General features: G+C 49.5%; 1 protein-coding gene across 1 annotated transcript in view; it reads right to left on the bottom strand.

Annotated features, from left to right (window-relative positions):
* Positions 1-876: 876 nt before the first annotated feature.
* Positions 877-20,593, bottom strand: part of Pygb (glycogen phosphorylase B) — a 42,482-nt gene continuing 22,765 nt past the window's right edge. Inside the window, exons 4-20 of the mRNA XM_060383108.1 lie at positions 20,049-20,152; positions 18,152-18,283; positions 16,432-16,543; positions 15,938-16,020; positions 14,999-15,142; positions 14,389-14,481; positions 13,149-13,295; positions 12,191-12,354; positions 11,216-11,330; positions 10,171-10,272; positions 9,312-9,459; positions 8,343-8,401; positions 5,975-6,116; positions 5,178-5,385; positions 4,020-4,154; positions 2,878-2,944; positions 877-2,228 (exon numbers count right to left, since the gene is read on the bottom strand). Coding sequence (XP_060239091.1) covers positions 2,076-2,228; positions 2,878-2,944; positions 4,020-4,154; positions 5,178-5,385; positions 5,975-6,116; positions 8,343-8,401; positions 9,312-9,459; positions 10,171-10,272; positions 11,216-11,330; positions 12,191-12,354; positions 13,149-13,295; positions 14,389-14,481; positions 14,999-15,142; positions 15,938-16,020; positions 16,432-16,543; positions 18,152-18,283; positions 20,049-20,152 — 2,108 coding nt within the window. The 3' untranslated portion in view covers positions 877-2,075. The remainder of the gene's footprint in view (positions 2,229-2,877; positions 2,945-4,019; positions 4,155-5,177; positions 5,386-5,974; positions 6,117-8,342; positions 8,402-9,311; positions 9,460-10,170; positions 10,273-11,215; positions 11,331-12,190; positions 12,355-13,148; positions 13,296-14,388; positions 14,482-14,998; positions 15,143-15,937; positions 16,021-16,431; positions 16,544-18,151; positions 18,284-20,048; positions 20,153-20,593) is intronic.

Below are 20,593 nucleotides of genomic sequence, written 5' to 3'. Positions count from 1 at the left end.
GTCTGCTCTGATTGAAGGTGCCTTTTCCTAAGGCACGCCTAGACGAAGAGACCACTGCACTGTGCGGGAGCATCGGACCTGCCAACACCAGCACTGCCCTTCCAGAGGATATGAGCTGCATAACCAGGGCTTGGAAATGTGCTAGACACATTTTATCAGGCTGTCTGATCTAAGCGTGTTTGGCCTTTTATGAAAGCATCTTGGCCCGTAGCCACACACCCACAGACCACACAGGGCAGAGAAGTGTTCGAGCGCAAGGCTTAGCAAGAACTGGCATGTGGAGCAGCCACAGGGGCAGTGGGCCTGTACATCAGTGGGGTACAAGTAGCTGCACTCCCTGCACCCACTAAATGGGAGGGTGCAAGCCCACCGAGGTCCTAGCCTTTCCTGAGGGTGAACTTTCCCCCAGGTCGTTAAGCTATAGAACTCTGCATTTCAAGGTACGAGTGCCGGGAGAGTGTGGCCTTCATCTGCCTGTCTTGTTTCCCCAAGGTCAGAGACCCAGCATTAGCAGGTGTGGGCTAGCTGGAGGACTCATGACTTTATATTCACAGAGCTCCCTAAGTGATTCTCAAGACATGGGAAATTCCCTGCATCACTCTAGAACCAGGGATTTAGGTTCACTAAAGCCAGCAAGAACACTGAGCTATTCTTGGCCTGTAACAAGGTGTACCCATCTGTGTTGTGTTACCCATCTACAGTTCACCATCAGCAGGCACCAGGGAGCCCTTGGCTTCCTTGTATAATGGGGCCTGGTTGGAGAGGGACAACTATAGCCTGTTCTATGTGGTGCCTACCTGAGGCTTCTATTCTCTAGCCTCCCATGGGAGTTACTTGACACTGTATGTTGTGATAGAAACAAATACCACATTGGCCAACCGTGGGCATAGAAGTTTAATCCACTTTTCACACAAGGAGGTAATAGCAGGTAGTAGGACGGTGGTCATGTATGTGACTTCAAGAGACCTCATGCACATGGCAACAGATGGCCAGCCCTAGAACCCCCACAAGTGACCACAGTGGCTCCGGTGAATCGAGTGCTGAAAGCCAACACTTCCCATGTTGGAAGTACTAGAATGAGGAAAGTGAGAGAGGGTCCCCTGCCCAACCAGGATACAGCAATGCAAGGTGGTAGAAGCCTCTGGAAGGACAGGCCTCTGTAGTGTCTGACAGCCCACTCTCCTTTGGTCAGCACTTATGCAGACTCTGCCCTCAGATAGGGGTACTGCTCCTGCAGTAGGGGTGCTCAACCTTTCTCACCAGGTTTTTGTAGCAGAGTGGAAATTAGGCCCCACTGCAGGACAGGCAGCTGAGTCATCAGCCAGGCAGAATATCCCTAAAGTAGCCAACTCTCGACACCAAACTGAGCTAGTACAATGTTTACTTACTAAAAAGGAAGGCTTTGGCTAGTTTCAATTCCTCATGAAGTGTTATTTCCTGTTGAAAAAGCAAAAAACAGCCTACCCTCTACAAAATTGCCTCAAGTATGGGATAAAGGTCCCTCTGTGTCTCCAGACAAGACACCCACATGGTTCCATAGATGGCTACAGAAGCATGGCCTATATGGGTCAACAACCCATACACCCAGTACAGTCAAGGGCAGAGGATAAAAGCTGAGCATAAAACCTGAAGAAATGATTCCACCCAGCAGGGCCAACGAGACCATACACTGGGCTCGGCTGTATCTGACTGCTAGTGACCCAGGTACTAGCAGAACACACAGGAATACCAGCTTCATCACAGATCATTACTCAGACCCCAAATCTAAAGGTTCAAAGCTAAAGACAAGCTCACTCAGCTATGAGCCATTCCCAGCTCATCCTCTGTGGGGATGATGGGCTGAAGCTGTCAGGACCACCTCTGCCCATCTGTACTGTGAACTCTCCAAGAGTTCTTTTGCAAGAAACCAGAAAGATGCCACACACTTCTTCCTTATCCAGGCCCTCAAAACCATTCCCATGGCCCCTCCTGGAAACAGCACTTCAGATAGTAGGGACCAGCAGCTGCTTGCAGTGCCTGAAGACTGGCATGAACAGAGTCACCAAGCAAGCCACTGGTCTGACTGTATAGGGTAATTAGTCCTTGGGAAGGTTGGGGGGTGGGATCTGCATGTCGGAGGGCTCTACGCCCCAGATTTCTCGTGCATACTCAGTGATGGTCCGGTCACTTGAGAACTTGCCGGAGCAGGCAATATTCCTGATCACCTTCTTAGTCCACTCCTTGGAATTCTGTCAGAGAAAGAAAAGACTAATTAACCTTTGTTAGAGCTAAGGGATCCCAAGAGCCCAAGCTTCCAAAGTATGAGGGCTGTTAACAGATGAGCTTTGGGGCAGCCTGATGGTTGCATAGACTGCAACCATGTGATCAGAGAAATGCCCTCAATGGCCAAAGAGTGACACTAGATGTAAGGGACCAGGAACTTAAGACAGGGTCACTGGCCTGTCCAGAAAAGACTTCTAAGGCATGGACCACAACATTAAGTCAGGAGCACAACCAGGTAAGCAACTGCCATAGGCAGACCAAAAGTCTTAAAATGACTCCTCTGTTCCAAGACTTCAGCCCATCACCGTTTCCTCTAGTCAAAATTGCCTCCAGACTGTAGGCCCCAGACTTCAATAGAAGGGGCCTTCTAGGAACAGGGACTCCTGTCGGCCAGACTCACGTTTTCAGATCCCTTGTATATTCTCACCTATCAGAAGAGGTTTCCCCCATGACATCTAATGACAGAAGAGCTGACCTAGAAATAGGCTAGAGATACTGATAACAAAGCACCCACCTGTTCTGGTCTCAACTACAGGGTTCAGAGATGGTCTAACCCAACAGATCCATAGGGACCCAGCCAGCCACACCCCAGTCTTGATGGCCCACAAGCCTTACCTGGTATAGACGGTCCACCTGAGCCTGGCACTGGATGTAGGCTTCATAGTCTGCGAACACCTTGAACCTGAAACGGGAATGGGAGGCTTGGTCAGGGCGGGTGAGGAGCCTCGCCTGAAACATCCTGTATTTCCCAGAGGACGGTGTCCCAACCAGATTAGGAATGGTTGGTCCAGGCCAATCCCCTCATACCCTCCGAGCTCTGTTGGGGGCTAAAGTAGAGACTATCCTGCTTGTAGGTGTCAGGCTGCAGGTCCATATGCCCACAGGCTTCTGTGGGAGTCCTTATATTCTGGGGATGCTTTTTAGAAAGTCTGATTTCAACCCAACATTTCTTTTAAGGAAACTGTCATTTACAAAATGGATGGTAGAACTGCACATGCCAGAGCAGCAAGCCCACAGTGCATTTTATTACTGTGTCAGAGGAATGATTCACTATTTAAAAAGTTCCTCCATCATGGGCCCCAACTGGGTCCCCAACAGACGGAGCCATGCTCTAGTCTAACTGAAGCCAGTAGGTGGAACAGTCTTCAAATAACAAAGACAAGTTAACCAGAGGCAGCTAAAACTGGATTCACCTTTTACCTGTTTACCCCGAGGTATCAATATCTTTGTAGACCTGCCATGTAAATTATAACCATGTATAATGATATGGCATGTCAACAAAATACCACATTTTAAGTTTGTAATGTAGCAAGTTGATTCCATTTTAACCAGGGATTGTCTTTGTGGACTAACATTTGTCACCATGGCTCCATACCCCTGCCACCATTCTGCAAGCTCTCTAGGCTGTCTTGATTGCACTCCTGAGCACCCCCTGCTGGTCTGCAACAGCCTAGGGACATGGCTCCTCCCTCTTGTTTACACAACCACCTGTGAGGTCTGAGGACTGGGGGGTGTTGCTGGCCACTTCTCATGGCCCAGGGTCCCCAAGGCACCACTCGAGGCCTCTGCAAATGTAGCCCTGGTTTGCTATGGTAAGGTCTCCTGGACCGAGGTGCAGAGGGGAGATGATAAAAACACAGGTTTTCTCTTCTCACAACATGGAGCTTTCAGCCCACCAGGTGAATCCACCTGCCTCAGTGATGGGGACAGGTGGCCAAGGTAGGTAGAAAGCCACATTAATAGAGGCTGTGTCCTACCTGTCATGGTGCAGCAGCATGTTGACCACATCCTTGAAGCAGTCTGGATCTTTGGGAGAAAAGAAGCCACTGCTGATTTGATCCACAGCCTGCCTCAGCTCAGGCAGGCGCTCGTAGAATTCTCTGGCATTGTACCTGGGGGAGATGAGCTCACTTAGCATCAGGCATCCCAAACACCCCTCAGACAGATACTGGGAACAGGTTATGCCTCTACCCTGTGGCAACCCTTCATGGTATCCAAAGGCATCAGCTACTGTCCACAAGTGGCTCCCAGCTTGAAAGGCAGCTGGTTAGAAAAAAATAAAAACAATCCCTGCTTCCTTTACTATTTAGAGAAATGTTACAAGGATACATATGTACATTACACACAAGGCTCCATCTTTCTGCTAGAGAATTCAGAGCCCACCACAAGCTTACCCCTGGCCAAAGCTCTGGAGAAAACAACACTAAGAGATGACACCTGAGAGGGGCACTACTGGGAACCTAGAATGAAGGAATAAGGCCAGAAAGGGTGACATAAAGCTAGCTGCCTTACCAAGAAGCCTGGGAAGGCAAAGAGGGACTTGCAGGACACATGAAGAGCTGACAGAGGTAACAAGGACAGTTTGATCTCATTGTGCCTTGAAGTCTCAGTGGTGCCCCAGATGCTTTGAAAAGCAATTAAGACCATACTGTCTTTTAAAGTCTCAGAAGCCAGGATTAATCATCAATGTCAAGGTCAGGAAAAGCAACCATTTTCAGATCAGAAATGGGACTACATGATGACCACACAACGGGCAGGAAAGGGAAATATCACACGGACAACAGTGTGTCGCTGGGAGCCTGCACCCTCAGATGCAAACAGTGGGAAGCGGGAAGAGTGGGAGACAGAAGCTCTCTGTACTATTTGAGATTTTCTGCATTCCATTTCAAAACAGAAAGGTCTATGGACTGTGTCCTATCTTGTCCTGAGTGGTAATATCCTTCTAGGAGGAGACCTGAAACCAGTGCCTCAGCTGATGGGAGGAGCGCTTCTCATGGGGACATGCAGGAGCAGCCAGATTTCTAGGGACTTCACGCTCTGTGCTTATGAATGGGCTCAATGAGCACTCAGTCCCTGCTTCAAATTCCTACTAGCCAACTTCCACAGCTCTCTCCCAAGAAAAGGAAGACACATACCCTTTCTGGTCCAGGGCCTCGACATCCTCCACCCGCATGCCAAAGATGAAGAGGTTCTCCTCCCCGGCTTCCTCAGCCATCTCCACGTTGGCACCATCCATGGTGCCAATGGTGAGAGCCCCATTGAGCATGAACTTCATGTTGCCTGTGCCTGAGGCTTCAGTGCCTGCCGTGGAGATCTGCTGTGACAGGTCAGCAGCTGGAATCACTGCAGGGAGGGAGGGGCAGAAAAAGACAAAATGGCAGCTCGGCCCAAGGCCTGCATCTATCCATCCCACAGTCCCTTCTTCACCCTTTGGGGCAGCTTATTTCTATGGAGCATGATCCTAGGACAGGGACCATAGTCCTGAAGCTCCTGAGCTCACTGCCAAATAAGCAAGTAGACTGACCATAAAGCAGCCACATGAATTTTCAAGACTTCCTCTAGACCAGGTTAACTAAGGCAGAGGGTTTAAGATAGAGATATGCTGAGGACAGAGTTTGAGGACGGTTCTGGAAGGTCAGGAGAATCACATTCTGCTGCCAAGAGAGACCCAAGAGCAGTAGGCAGAGCTGAGGCAAGAGGAGGAATGGTGAAATCCAGGCAGACGTGAGGAGGTCCAGATGGCAAGAATGACAGTAGTTCTGCCTATGACATGCAAAGGTTCTCAGACACACTCATGACACACAAGTGGTCCCCTGGCAGGACCTGGGTGTCCAGGGCAGAAGCTGACTTAAGTGGAGAACAGGCCTGGTCAGCACTGCCAACACCCTGGCCCCAGCCCCAAGAAAAAGCCAGTTAAGGAGTCCAGGGCTACCTTTCTCAGCTAAAGACACCCGATAGTTCTCCAGGAAGATCACTTTGAGCCTGTCACCCACAACTGGATCATGATTGACGACATCTCCAATAGATGTAACCAGCTTGATGATCATCTTAGCCATGTGGTAACCAGGGGCTGCCTGCAAAGAAGAAGGAAGGTGGGAGTTAGGGAGGTCTAAAATAAACACCAGGCTCAGGTTCGAAAAGGGTCCTCAGAGTATCTGGTAGCACTCCTGGCTACTGGACATGTGACAGTGGGACCCATGAGCCATTGGAGACCCATGCTGGACTGGCCCAGTAGACTGTAGACCATGGAGGTCACACCTGCAGTGGCCTTGCTGGTGTTGGAGTAAGGGAAGAGCCCAGCGTTGCCTGAGTCACTTCTGCAGACACCAAATGTCACCTCACTTATGTGATTTGCCAGCCTTGAATTTGATTTTCTGATTTTAGTCAGTATTTTAGAAACTACAAGATGGAGCCAGGCATAGTAGTGCACACCTTTAAGCTTGGCACTCAGGAAGCAGAGGCAGGTGGGTCTCTGCAAGTTCGAGGCCAGCCTGGTCTACACAGTGAGTTCCAGGACAGCCAGAGCTATACAGAGAAACCCTGTCTAGGAAAAACAAACAAACAGAAAAAAAAAGAAGCCATAAGATAAAGGGAATGAATACTTCTAGAGCTATTAATATACCGAAAATGAAGGAATCTACTAGAGTATACCAAAGGCATATATTCAGAAAAGGCCAGTCTCTGGAGAAAAATCCAACTTCTGTAACAAATACACTGAGAATTAACATTTAAAAAGGACACAGAAGCCGCCTGTGGTGCTGCACGCCTTTAGCTCCAGCACTCAGGGAATCAGAGGCAGGCAGATCACTGTTGAGTTTGAGGTGGGCCTGGTCTATAGAGTGAGTCCAGGACAGCCAAAGCTACACAGAGAAACTCTGACTGGGGGGGGGGGGGGGGGTGTTTGAGGGGAGCATAGAAGGAAAATCGACAGATTTAAGAAAAATTAAGAGACCAATCTCAGTTTGAGGTCTTTCCTTGAAGTCTTGACTCAAACAGTTAGAAATATGTAGACAGTCAAGTGTGTGGCTCAGTGATCAAATGCTTGGCTAATGTGGCAAGCCCTAGATTCCATCCCAAGCACTGCAAAGAAAAGGCAAATGTAGCTTTAGCTAGGCATGGTGGCACTTGCTTATAGTCCCAGCCACTCCTCAGCTGAGGCAGGAGGATGACTCTGAAGCCAATTTGGGCAACATAAGAACCCCCAACTCAAGACCAAACCAAAACATGTAAACTTTAGTACGACAAAGTAGGTAGCAGTCCCAGCTGGGTGGGTATTTACTGGTGTGGGAGAATCCTTTTCCCTGTGATGGCTGTGCTATCACACTGTGATGCGAAATCTAAAACACCGTGGTTTTAGAGAAACACCTCTTGTGAAGATGGACTGTGAAACAGAATGTATTGTATTACCTGGCGAGCGGTTTAGCAGGATGCTCTGCAGTCCTTCCTACTTTACTCCAAGTCTTTTCACTGTCATACTTAAAACTTTTCTAAAAGCCCATATTGCTTTGGACTGTACATACCAAAATACTAACAAAATAGTATGACATACAAATTTGCTTCCAAAATACCAGGTGATGGGTGTGGGCAGAGAACAAACAAGGTGAGGCAAGCGGACAATGAGCCTGACCCTCCAGGCCCTAATATCAGGGAAGAGGATGGCCTTGCAGCCAAAGGCAGCACCTGTGTCTGCTTCACTCCATCTATGGAACACCGGGAACAGAGGAATGCCATCTGTGAGTGGCCATGAGACTCTGTCTCAGGGCAGTCTCTCAAAAAGAAGCTGCACCCCAACAGCTCATAACCTCTGACAAGACCCAGCCACCAGCTGAGTACAAGGAAGTGGCAAGCATGTCCGCCACCCCTGGAATGTGTCACAGTGAGTAAAATCAGCTCAAACCATGCTAAACCTAGCGTGTTCTCAGATATGGCAGATGAAATAATCACAGCCATGTCTCCACATCTCCATCCACAACTAGACTGTAACATCTTAGAGGCAGAGAAGGGACGTGGCAAGGGTCGGGGTGGGGTGGGAGCTGTGCTCCATAAAGCCACTGGGATCCCAGCCCAATGGGGATCCCTAACTCCTATGACTCAGGCCAGCAGGACTGCACCCACTTGCTTCATAGCCTATTGTGTAAGGGGCTCCTTGCCCCAGCCTGGCTCCTCAGGGCCAGGTGTTGCTGGCATGTGCTTTCTGACACCTGCTTTCTGAGTAGGCAGGCTGCCCAGTAACAGGTCAGGAAAGCATATGCTTCCTAGGCCCAGCACCAAGACAAGGAAAGAGGAGGAAGTTACCTCACCTTACCCCCGATCATAATAGTCCTGGGCACAAAGGCCTTGGCTGGATCCTTCTTTATTCCTGGAGGGCAAAAAGAAGAGGCAACTTTACCAGATTGTCCCTGCCCAGCTCTCCAGGGTAACCCAGTGACAGGCTGTGTGTTCTGACCTAGGAGACACACAGCTGTGACCATAATATGCCTGTAGGAACCTGTCGCTCAGAGGAACAGGGTCTCCCCTAGGCTTTGCATTTCCATGCCAGGCTGGAGGAGGAGGTTATCCAAGACTACCGATGACAAATCAGGCAGTATCCCGAGCTTAGGAAATTCCAACTATACGGTTCCAAAAAGTACCAGCCCAGGAGCTATTTGTCTGTGGTCATGAGGAGTCAAAGCCCTGTATGTGACCAGGACTGTGTTCACAAAACATTACTATTATTAATTATTATCATAATTATCATCATTATTATTATTGTGGGTGTGCACGTGCCACCATCCACATGTAGAGGTTGGTCCTCTTCTTCAGCTAGGGTTTGAAGAGGCTGTTGGGCTTCTGCAGAAATGCTTTTCCTTGCTGGGCTACCTTGCTAGTCCTTAAAGCACATTTTGGACACACTGTTTTGATGGTACTGAGAAAGGAGGAGGTTACCTCAGGATTGTGGTCTGGCACCATCAGCCCTTGAAGGGTGAAAGTCTTCCCGCTGCCCATTTCTGCCATGCGTATGCTATCATTTGAACATGCCCCCCACAGGCCTCTGTGCCAAAGGCCTCTGTGCCAAAGGCCAAGTCACCAGCATGCACTTTCATGAGGAACTGTAGAGTCTAGTGGGCCTCATTGTAGGAAGTTAGGTCATAAGAGGTGTGCCCTTGAAGGGGACATTAAAAGAGACCCTTTCTCGTCTCTCTGTCAACTGGCTGTCATGAAACTAACAGGCCTCTTCCATTTATGTGTTCCTACTGTGAGACACTGTACAGTAGGGACCTGGAACTTACGGTTGTACAGCGTAATGATGTGTAGGCAGTTGAGCAGCTGTCGCTTGTACTCGTGGATCCTCTTCACATGCACATCGAACATGGAAGCAGGGTTGATCTTCACCTTATACTCCTTCTCCAGCTGGGCAGAGAACTTTAGCTTGTTTTCCTGAGAAACAAAAGATGGTAGCTATACCAACAAAGAACTTTTGTAAGCTCCCCCTGGCTCACCAGCACACTCACTTTCCACATGACCCCAAGACTCTTGTCTCTCTCAGAATCAGCATGGGTAACACTGGGGGCTTAGAGACCAGAGCTGGGAACAGAGATGGCATTAGGAGAGAGTGGGGAGTAGGGAAATATGGGTAACAATGAAAAGATGTTCTGGGCAAACAAATAGAAGAAAAACTAGGGCCAAGTGTAAGCTCAGAGCTATGCAGAGAAAAGAACAAAATAAAGGGAGCCATAGTGTGACCTGCAGGCACAGAAAGCAAGTGGGATCAGTGGGAGTGAGACAAAGTGGGTGAGAAGTGGCTGAAGAAACAAAAGTGGAAAACCAGGCCTTGGAAGCTCTGCACTGCCATGGGTACCCCAACATCCCTTCCAGATACTACCGTGGAGGGAAATTCTTAGGTTCTGTTGAATTGACCAAGGTCTAATAGAGGCCACAACCTCAGCTCTCCCAGATGAAAATGGACTGTCCCTGCCAGTGGCTTCCAGAGGCTTGTTGCTGTGGTGCAGGGTCAGGTGAAGGCTTGCCTGGCAGGGCTGCACTCACCACTTGTGGCAGGATCCCAAAGATAAATGGCTCATTAGCTAGAGAGCTAAGATCCCAGGTGCTAAGCCTGGGGGAGGCAGACAGCAGGCCAAAAGAGCCTACCTGCTTGACCTTGGCTATGTCTCTGATGAACGCCTCATCATCGACCAGTGACAGAAGCTTCTTCAGTTGACTCAGGTCAGTCAGGAAACCTTCCCCGATTCTCTGCATTAAGAGGACATAGTCTGTTCATCATGTTTCAGCCATCTTGGAGCTTGTCTATCAGTCACCCTTCACCCTACTCTCCCTGGGATCTTTCTGCCCTTCTGAGTCCTCATACCATCCCTTCTCACACCCAGTCATAAAGTCAATAGAACACAACAAACTCACAAACCTTATCAGTCCCCACTTCCCAGGATCTCCTACTTGAGACACTCTGTCACAGGTGATGCCTTGGGCCAGCAGAACAATTCTTCTTTCCACCCTCCACTAACGTGAACAAATAGGCTGCCTTCTCATTACCATAGCAACAATCATTTCCAAAGCATCCCACTAAGGGCCTTCCTGCTGACTGCCTCCCATGACGGGTCTCCCCCTGCCTCTCCCCATGGCCTAGTGCTGTACGGACACTGCACTGGCTTCCAGACCCCTTGGGGTCATGGGTACTGCACCAGATCTGTCCCTAGAGAAGCTGCTTCAGGCTTCCCTGACTTTTACAGAGTCTTCCTCTCCCACAAAGTTCTGGATGGATCGTATTCCCTAGCCTCAGGGCACTGTGCCCTTCAAGGAGGCCTTAAGCATAGCCTCCAGGCCAACTCTATAGTCCTGACTCCAGAACGTGATTAGGGACATAAGATGCTTGGGGTACATCTTCATCTAGTCCTCTCAGGCTGGTTTCCGCCACTCAGCTACACCCCAGGCCTTTCTGAAGACCAGGCTAGCTTTAGAGCAGGCACACTGCCAGAGCTGGATCATTATGGTGTGCCAAGGGGTCTCTGCTACTCATGTCCCAGGGCCACTGCTGGACATGAAAGAGATTTCCACTGGTTCAACAGCCACTCAGAGGAAATCTTGGTGAGCCTCCTGGGGCAGCATAAGCATTTATGCTGCTCTTTTCCAGCCTCTGTCCTGGCACCTCACAGGATATAAAGCAAGGCCAGGTACTCACCTCCACAATGATGTCTGCCAGCCCCGGGTTACACAGCAGCAGCCACCGTCGGGGTGTGATGCCATTGGTCTTATTCTGGAACTTCTCTGGCTCCAGCTCATAAAAGTCCTTAAAGCTATAAACACAGCAAACACGGGGACTTGTCACAATTGCTCTTTTAAACCAGGCAAGTCAGAAAGAGTACGATCTTTAGGGAAACTTTGGAGAGGCCTCAGAGCCCAGCTGCTTGATTTCCTGAAGCTGAAGAGCATGTACTAAGACTGAAAGCTGGGGGAAAATGTGCTGCCTGACACTGTGACTATGGGCTTGTGTGACTATAATGTCCTACATGGTAGCACCTGGCCGTTTCCAGACAGATCTGGAAGGAATAGTCAAGGTCTTATGAGTAGAGACTGAGCAAGCAACAGAGCTTATGGCCTGGGGCTCACTTTCCACACCCATATGCTGAGAAGATGCCTAACCCAGAGGTTTCGTGTGGGGAGGAATACACCAGGTGCTGTGCCAAGCCCCAGACCACAGGAGGGCTTGCACACTGACTGATGTGGCTAAGGCCCCTTCACCTAGGGTGGTGCTTGACTGGCATTGTGGTGAGTACTCAGCACTCTGGTCAGAGAATGGGAGGAAGAAATTCCTTAGTTGTCATACTCCTCACCTCATCTTCCAGGCCCAGACTCAGCCCCACACCCAACCAGCAGTGGATGTACCTGAACTAGACACTTCCAAGAAGGCAGGAGCACAAGAGGAGTGACTACGGGCAGCCAATAAAGATGTCTCTCCAATGTCACCCATTGAGTCACCTGTGAACATACTGGTGTGTGATATGGCGGGAGCTTTGGGCACCTTCATCATGCCCACAAGTGACTTAGTGGGAGAGAATGCTACATCTTGGTCATGGTATGTGTGGTGGACAAATCAGAAGTTGGGCAGCGATCGAAGAGGAGGTCCCCCAGGCTTAGTGAAGATGTCGTCACTCACACAGACTGCTTCACAATCTCGGAGTGAATCTTTGCCACACCGTTCACAGCATGGGACCCAATCACACACAGGTGTGCCATGTTGATTCTCTTGCAGTCCCCTTCCTCAATCACAGACATCCTCCTCAAGCGGTCCACATCCCCAGGAAACAGGGCAGCCACGTGCTGAAGCCAAAAACACAGGGCAGGGACAGGCTGAATGTCCCCCAGCATCTAAGGTGCTCCCCAGTACCTGGTGACAGCCCACCACTGCTACTAAACTGTGACATTCTCTCCTGAACACCAGTGGCCCTGACACCAGCCCATTTATTCCAGTGCCTTCACCCAATACCAACTCAGATGGAGCCCTTGAATCACATTTTACCCACATAAGGCCCTGGGACCCATAGGGCTATTATATCTGAGGAGGTCAGGACACCAGTGGGGTAGCAAAGTAGCATCCAGTTTTTGAGGAGAGATCTAGGCCATGGCCCCTGTTGAGCTGAGCAGCATGAAGCTATGTTTTCATTAGGGGGACAGCTGTTCTTTCCTTCAAATGGTTGAAGAAGTCACAAAAAGACTGGGGTATTGCTCAGTGATAGAAGATAACACAGCAAACTCAAGGATCCAGATACATCCTCATTACTATACCCAAACTAGATTTCCCTGCTCATGCGACACCTTTCTCTCTGTGGGTAATAGAGGATGGCAGGTTTTGTTTTCTGATATGCCTGGAACTGTCAGGACCCCTCCAGGGCAGCCCAGGAAAGAAAGATTTATAGCTTGCTCAGAATGGACCTTCTTAAAAAGATCTTCATTCATGTTTCCCATGTACTGAGCAGCAGTCTCACAGAGCAACCGGGAGCTCTGCCAGGGGACAGGCTTCAGCCCTCACAGTAAAATACCTCCTCTGCCAGGCAGAGGCCAGTGTGGTGGAGTGTGTGTCACTGTCCAATCCCCACCCCCCAGCCCATGCTCACATCCAAGTGCCGCTGGTTGATGGCATAGATGATTTCCAGGTGCCGTGGCAGCAGCTTCTCAAACATGGACACTGGCCAGCGCTCCAAGGCCTCAGGCAGCACAGTATGGTTGGTGTACGCACAGGTCTTCTTGGTGATCTCCCAGGCCTACACATTGAGAAGAGCAGATGTCACAGGGACATACTGGAGCCATGAGGGAAGGCCCTCATCCCATCCCTGCTCTCCAGACATGTGATCAGCTTAGACTAGTCACCACACCTAACTTTCACATCTCACACATGTAAATAAACAAATGACCCCATTCCTGACCCTATTCTCTGACAATTAACTTAATTTCTCCTTCGTAATCCCTCTTGGTGAACTGTGAGAAAATAAAGCAGTTCAGTGTCCATTAAACTATCTGTCACCCCCAGAGCAGAGGACAGTGGTTACCATGTAGCCTGACACTACAGGGTATAGCCTCAGGGAAAGTGTATACCATCATGCCAGAGAAGGGCTCTGGTTTATAAAAAGGAACAAGAAAACTGCCTTATGGGTTTCTGGTGATCTAGTTAAAGCTCAGCCAAGAAGACACTACTGTATCAAAGATGATGACCAAGGAAAATGGAGCCTCGGGACAATCTTCAAATATGAACACTGCAGACTTCCTGACTTCTTTTTTCCTCACTATGTAGCACAGGATGGGTTTGAACTTGTTTTCTTGCTGCTTCAACCTATCGAGTGCTTTGCGCCACTATAGCCAACTAATAGTGTTCCTGAACACTTAACACTTAAAACTTAAAACCTAGGTTGTTTTGTTTTGCTGTTTTTGAAACAGGGTAACACTACATAGTCCTGGCTGGCCTGAAACTCACTATGTAGATGAGGCTGGCCTTGAACTCATACAGACCTACCTGCCTCTGCCTCTCAAGTGCTGGAATTAAAGGCATGTGCTATCATGCCTAGCCAGACTTTGAGAGAAAACAAGTACAATATCCCTAGTCTTTATCTTTGTCTGTTCTATCCCATTATCCTTGCCTCTATCCCATAAAGCATCTATCTCCTATAAATAGGCACTTTCTCCAGGGCCTTGACATTCTCAAAGGTGAATTCACAGATCTCCTTAGCCTGGGAGAAAGCCCTGCTTCTAGGGACTAGCTCAGCCCACCATCAGCATGTGTGGCACAGCTTGAGGTCTACCAAGGATGCCATCATCCAACTCTGGTCCAAGGTAGATACCATCTTCTCTGTTCACACTCACCTTATCCCAATCTACCTTCTCTACATCCACCAGGATCCGCATGAGCTCAGGAATGGAGAGCGCAGGGTGGGTGTCATTCAGCTGGATGGCTACCTAGAGTTCACAAGGGGTGCTGTTCAGTTGTCTCACCCCTGACACCTGAAGTGGTGACCCAGGGTGTAAAGGAGCCAGCCTAGCATTGTACTCTGCAGGAGCCCAAGAGCCTAAAGGGTCAGGAGGGTGCTCTGGCTCTGCAGGTAGCTGTGACCTGCAGTCAACTATCCCCTTGAGTAGCTGCAATCTGAGGGCAGGTGTGTCTGAGAGCAGCTATGCTCTGAGCAGGTACAGAAGGGACTTGGGGATGAGGTATCCTCACAGGTCACTTTGCCCTCATCTTAGGACAACTCTGTTTAGAATTACTACCCTGAGTCTGCCACGTGCATCAGAAGCCTTTCCCTGTGACCTCCGTGCCTCCACCTCTGACACACCAAGACTGCACTAGTTTCGGAAGTGACCTGAGACTCAGGACACAACACCACCTTCCTCCTGCCCCTCCCAAGCATGAGGAAGAAACCTCAGAAACTGGGGGATATCCCATCCATATGACAGTAAGCTCACTCCCTTCACAGACCTTGTCTGGGAATGTATCGAAACAGGTTCTCACTGGGTCCCGGCAGCCGAACCTGGAGGACTTGAACCTTCGGATGATGTCCTGGAGCGTGGCAGCCACCACAAAGTACTCCTGCTTCAGCCGCAGCTCCTTCCCCTCGAAGAACTGCAAGACAACACTGCTGCGGTGCCCGCCACCATCACAGCAACTCCAAGACTCTGACGGGCTGGAGGGCCCCGCGTTTGCCTGCCCCTACCTCCCTGAGGTCATTCTTATCCCTCCGGGGGCCAGGTCAGGTGCCCTACTCATGGTGGCAGCGTGGAGGACTTACACAGTCCAAACCAGCCTGCCTTGACAGCAAGGCCTGCATGTCCACACTCAGCACAAGGTCACCTAGTTACAAAGCGTCTGCTCTATCAATGAGAGGGACAAGCCCAGGTAAGAGGAGTGCCATAGCTACTCAGAACCAGTCCTCAAGACAAACACCTGGAGACACCCAATGTGGCAGGCCCACTGAAGTTCTGGAATGTATCTAGTCTCCAGGGACATGAGTGAGCATTGGGTTTGGGCCTCCAGCACCGGTTCCTCCGCTACTATGTGCATAGAATCATTTGAGAAGAGAAAAACTTTGTTTTAAAGAGTGCACCACTAACCAAGATAGGCAAATTCTGATGATTTACTTCTTTGGTGTTGGAGACAGAGTCCATGGCCTCAGACATGCTAAACACATGCTCTACCACTGAGCTAAACCCCTTCCAGGGCTCCTCTGACAGTAACAAGCCACCAGACACTAGACCCAGGTGAGAGCAGAGAAGTCAGCTGTGACAACCACTTAGCATGTGACAAGCATGTGGTAAACCTTTTCCAAACATGCCCAGATGCAGCCAAAGCCACCCCATGAACACATAGGTCTCCAGCTTACAAATCTACCCTTTAAAAAGAGTCACACTAGCCACTCACATTGTCATTGGGATACAGGACCCTGGAGATGTTCTCAGCCAAGTTCCTGTCCAGGACAGCTTCAATGTAGTCCCCAACATTGACTAAGAAGAGACAGAGCCCCGTCAGTGCAGCCGCCTCCCAAGCCTGTGGATCTTGTGAAGTGAGGCTCCTATGATGCTCAGCAGCTTCCTGGAGAAGTCTGAAGTGCCCTTGGGACACTGACATCTTCATCCTCCACAGAGAATGCATGTCCCCTCACAGTGCCTCCCGCTGTACACCACTGAGCCCCAGCTCTTTTCTCAGGGACATGTGGTCTGAAAACTGTGACCCCTGCTACATGGAGCCTGGCATCCTGCTCACCCTCGTTTTCAGGGGAGCTGTAAGAGCTACATACTTCACAAGACCTCCCCCCCAACATAGATTATAAAAATAGGGACAGGAGTGGTGAGGGCCCAGTGTTTGGATAAACCATGTAAAGAGACAAGAGTACAGGAGCCATGGTAGCAACTTACAATCTTTCAGCTTGAAGTCATTGGGCGCCTTGGCAGACCAGAGCCTCATGGTGTTGACGGTATTGTTCTTATACCCAGGCACTGGGGTATCATAAGGCATGGCGAGTACCACCTGGCCATAAGGAAGTACACTTAGAGCTGAGTCAGCAAAGACCTCTTTCTGCCAAGCCACCATTCCTTGGCAGGACAGCTCCAGTTCCCCACAGCCCCTGACCCATCTGTTCCCAGGCTTCCGCCTTCCCCCTCAGCTGAACACACTCACCTGTCAGAACACTTGCCTGAGTGTCACCCCTGCACTCTCAGGATGCCCTCCAGCCACCCTGAGCAAGACCATCTGAGAGGGATGGCAGCCACACTCTGACATCTTCCCCAACCACATGGTATGTCTCCCAGCTTCACCTACTTCAGTACTGGCATCACCAATCAATCCTCCCATGCTGGCCTCTCCAGGTACCACAACACAAGCACCACCTCTCCCCATACACCCACGCTGTCTCTTCATCCATCCTGCTTGGATAAATCTAGGCCTTGGCTAGCTCCTATTGACACTACTTGCTGACGTCTTTGGCATTGCAGCTCTTGTTGGCTGCCTTGACCATACCCTCCACATACTGAAATCAGCCCAGACAGAAACACAGCCACTCTGCCATGTTCCCTCCTTGCCAACCAGAGAAGCAGCTTTGCAAAGCCAGTTAGCTCTGACAACCTTAAAAGGAGAGTATGTCCGGCCACCAGGATTAACTCAGGTATCACATTTGTCTTCCTATTTGCTGCCAAGCCTCTCTCCTGTCCTAAACATGCTCACCTTATGGAGGACAGGTCTAGCCACCCCACTTCCCTGCCCAGTCTTCAGAGCTAAGGCTCTCATCATATACACAATCATCATAAGCACACACACTGACAAAACAGGATTGCTTCTCTGCTTTTTCAGTTAAAAAACGCTTTTTTGTGCGTGGCCTGTATAGTATGGCTCTGACTTCTGGGGATTTAGACGGCTCTAGCTGCAGGCCTCCCCTTTAAAACTGTATTTTAGACTATCAAAGAACTCCTTCAGCCAGCAGGCTTCCATGTTTGCTCATTCTTCCCATCACAGATAACTGAGCTCAATATCCTGACCTTGTTCCCTGCACTCCTCTCCTCCAGGGACAAGGTGTGTACTCCCAGCCCTGGAGTTGATCTGTCCTTTAGTACTACATCTTCCCAGACCAGCACCACACAGGGACACGGGCCAAAGCCTGGCATGCCCACCAGGAGCTTGGCTATGTCAGATACTACACAGAGCTGTAGGTCATAAGTGGTTCCAGGAAAGAGCAGCAGTCAGTGCTCTGAGATTTCTCTGGGAGTTGTTCTCATCCTCCTGGGGCCAATGCCTTTCTCCCCATCAGGACATGATTATGAGGTCTATCACTAAGCCCTAGCACTGTGTCATCTGGTAGCACAAGAACATTCTGGCTATCAGCATCAACCCTAACTCACAGCACTGGCTAAATTGTAAGACTGCTGTGCAAGGTGCATCAAATTCCACTCCAAGAAGCACCCACCAAAGCGCAAATACTGGTTTATGTGGGAGAATAAGCCCTTCCCTGGGTTTTACCTTAAGTCACCCAAGGAAGCAGTATGGCCTCCTCCATAAATGAAGTCAAGGTGACAACAAAGGCCCTCGGGGCAGAGAGCAGTCGTCCTGCTCAACAGCAGTGTGCCCTGGGCCAGGCCTCCATACCTGTGTGTCCAGCCACAGCACACCATCGGGGGTGTGTTCCACCCTCCCGTAGAAGTGCACCGGCAGCATGTACTCTGGCCGCGCTTTCTCCCACGGGTTTCCGTAGCGCAGCCAGTCATCTGCCTCTTCAACCTAGAGGAGCAGCCGAGGAGGAGAATCTCAGGACAGAGGAGACAATACTGACAAGGTAATCCTGCTCTTGGCCTGGGCATGCAAGATGCAGATTTCGCACGCTGCCTAGCACCAAAACACCTAGCCAAAAGCTCCAACCCAGTCAGGCCACATGCACTACTAATGTGACAAAGTCCTATACAATTCAGAAAAAGACACCTAAACAAAAGGACACTAGCTGGGCACAGTGGTACCCCAACACTCAAGGAGATAGAGGCAGGAAGATCTCTGTGAGTTCAAGGCCAGCCTGATCTACAAAGGGAGTCCAGGAGAGCCAAGGCTACACAAAGAAACCCTGTCTTGAAAAAAACCAAAAGAAATAAAATGTAAAAAATAAAAGAACACTAAAATTCACCCAAGTGAAGGACTGATACCCTTGCACTATGGGTAAACCTTGAAAAAAAATGCTGACAGAAGCCAGATACATACACACACACATACACACTCCACATACTGAATACTCCACTTACAGGAAATGCCCAGAACAAGCAGACTCACAGGACAGAAGACAGAGGGCTAACAACTGTCAGAAAAATAGATAGTGTTCTGGAAACAACAGTCAATAAGGCTGGCTTCCTAACTGTGAACCTGCAAAGAATGATGTCACACCTCCACAGAGCTGCTAAGGTGGGAGGGAGGCCAGAGAGACAGATCAGCAGTTACAAACCACCTGAGCAAACCATAGGGACTGCAGTTCAGATCCCCAGAACCCATAAAAATTATGGATGGCTAGGTTGGACCACTTATACACACATACACACACACACACACACACACACACACACAAATTAGTACCCACACACATGCCAAAAAACATGCATACACACATGCACACACATACACACACATAAAGAATGGAAAATGGGGAAAATGGAGCCCACTGCTTGTGGGAAATGTTATCTCAAAATTAACAAAAGAACAGTCACGGTATGGAGTTAAGCATGGTGGCACTTTCCTGTAATCATAGCATTTGGAAATGGAGACAGGAGAATGAGAAATTCAAAGTAGCCTCAGCTACTAGTGAGTTGGAGGCCAGGTTGGACTATATGAGGCACTGCCTTAAAAAACAAAAACAACAACAACAACAACAAAAAGCACAGCCCTAACCTCATAGAACAAAGTCAGTGTGCACCAGGGAACTGAGCTGTGGCCTGGAAGGTACTCCATTCGAAGGCCTGGAACACATATCTCTAGAGGATGTTGCTATTTGGACAAGCCATCCTCAAATCAGTCATTTCCCCAAACCTAGATCAGTGAATATGCATAACCCACTCCCCCCAGGAATCTAGAAGTTTGAGTGAAAACAGGTGTTTTTCCTCTGAATTAAACAAACAGTCCCAGCATGCTACTCTGAAGGGTGTGTTTGTTTTAATTTATTTTGTCTTGAGACAGTCTCATGTAGCCCAGGCTAACCTTGAGCTCTGTAGCTGAGGTAACCCTAAACTCCTGATCCTCTGAGAGCTGAGGTACATCTCAGTTGATGACCTTGTCTGGGGTCTTCTGAAGCTCAAATGAGCCTGTGTGCCCTCCCAAATGATTTTCCTGTCACCACAGAGAAGCTGTTTGGCAGGGACAGACACATGACTGGCTTCACCATAGCCAACTGCTTCCTGCTGTGCTAGCTCTCTCCAGGGAGTGTGGAGCACCATCAGATGAACTCCAAGAGTGCACACTCCTGTGTACAGGCAAGGACTGGAAAACAGTAGAGACACCTAAGCTCACCCACCTGCCAGCCATTGACAATCTTCTGGTTGAAAATCCCAAATTCATAGCGGATTCCATAGCCATACGCAGCTAGACCCAAGGTGGCCATCGAATCAAGGAAGCAGGCTGAAAAATCCAACCAAAAATCACAGATCATCACCATAACTCAGACTGCTGGACACCAAGACTCCACTGGGATTTGGCCAGGGAGCTGACAGGGAGCCAGCAATGATCACAGCAACTTCAGGTTTCACAAAAGGGTATACTGGAGTCCCTCTTACCCAGAACAGGGAACAAAACTAAGGACTCCCTGAGACCACAGGCAAGTGCTCTCACTGCCAGCTTGCTCTGAAATGTGCAGAGACTTATGTGTACTCTACTTGAAATCTACAGCTCTGGCAGCATCTGAGCCTTATCCACGGAAACCAGGCACAGAAACGGGACCACTGATGTACACCTCATGGCCTAGAATACGAAACACCCAAGCTCCACAGTGCCACTAGGGTCCCCAACAACAGCATGGAGCAGCATGTCCCCAAACAGAACTCTGTTTTGTTCCAATCAAAA

This window comes from Meriones unguiculatus, chromosome 4 (genome assembly GCF_030254825.1).
Source record: "Meriones unguiculatus strain TT.TT164.6M chromosome 4, Bangor_MerUng_6.1, whole genome shotgun sequence".
Classification (NCBI taxonomy): domain Eukaryota; kingdom Metazoa; phylum Chordata; class Mammalia; order Rodentia; family Muridae; genus Meriones; species Meriones unguiculatus.
The sequence above is the reverse complement of the archived record's forward strand: the minus strand, read 5'-3'. Positions and strand labels throughout refer to the sequence as shown.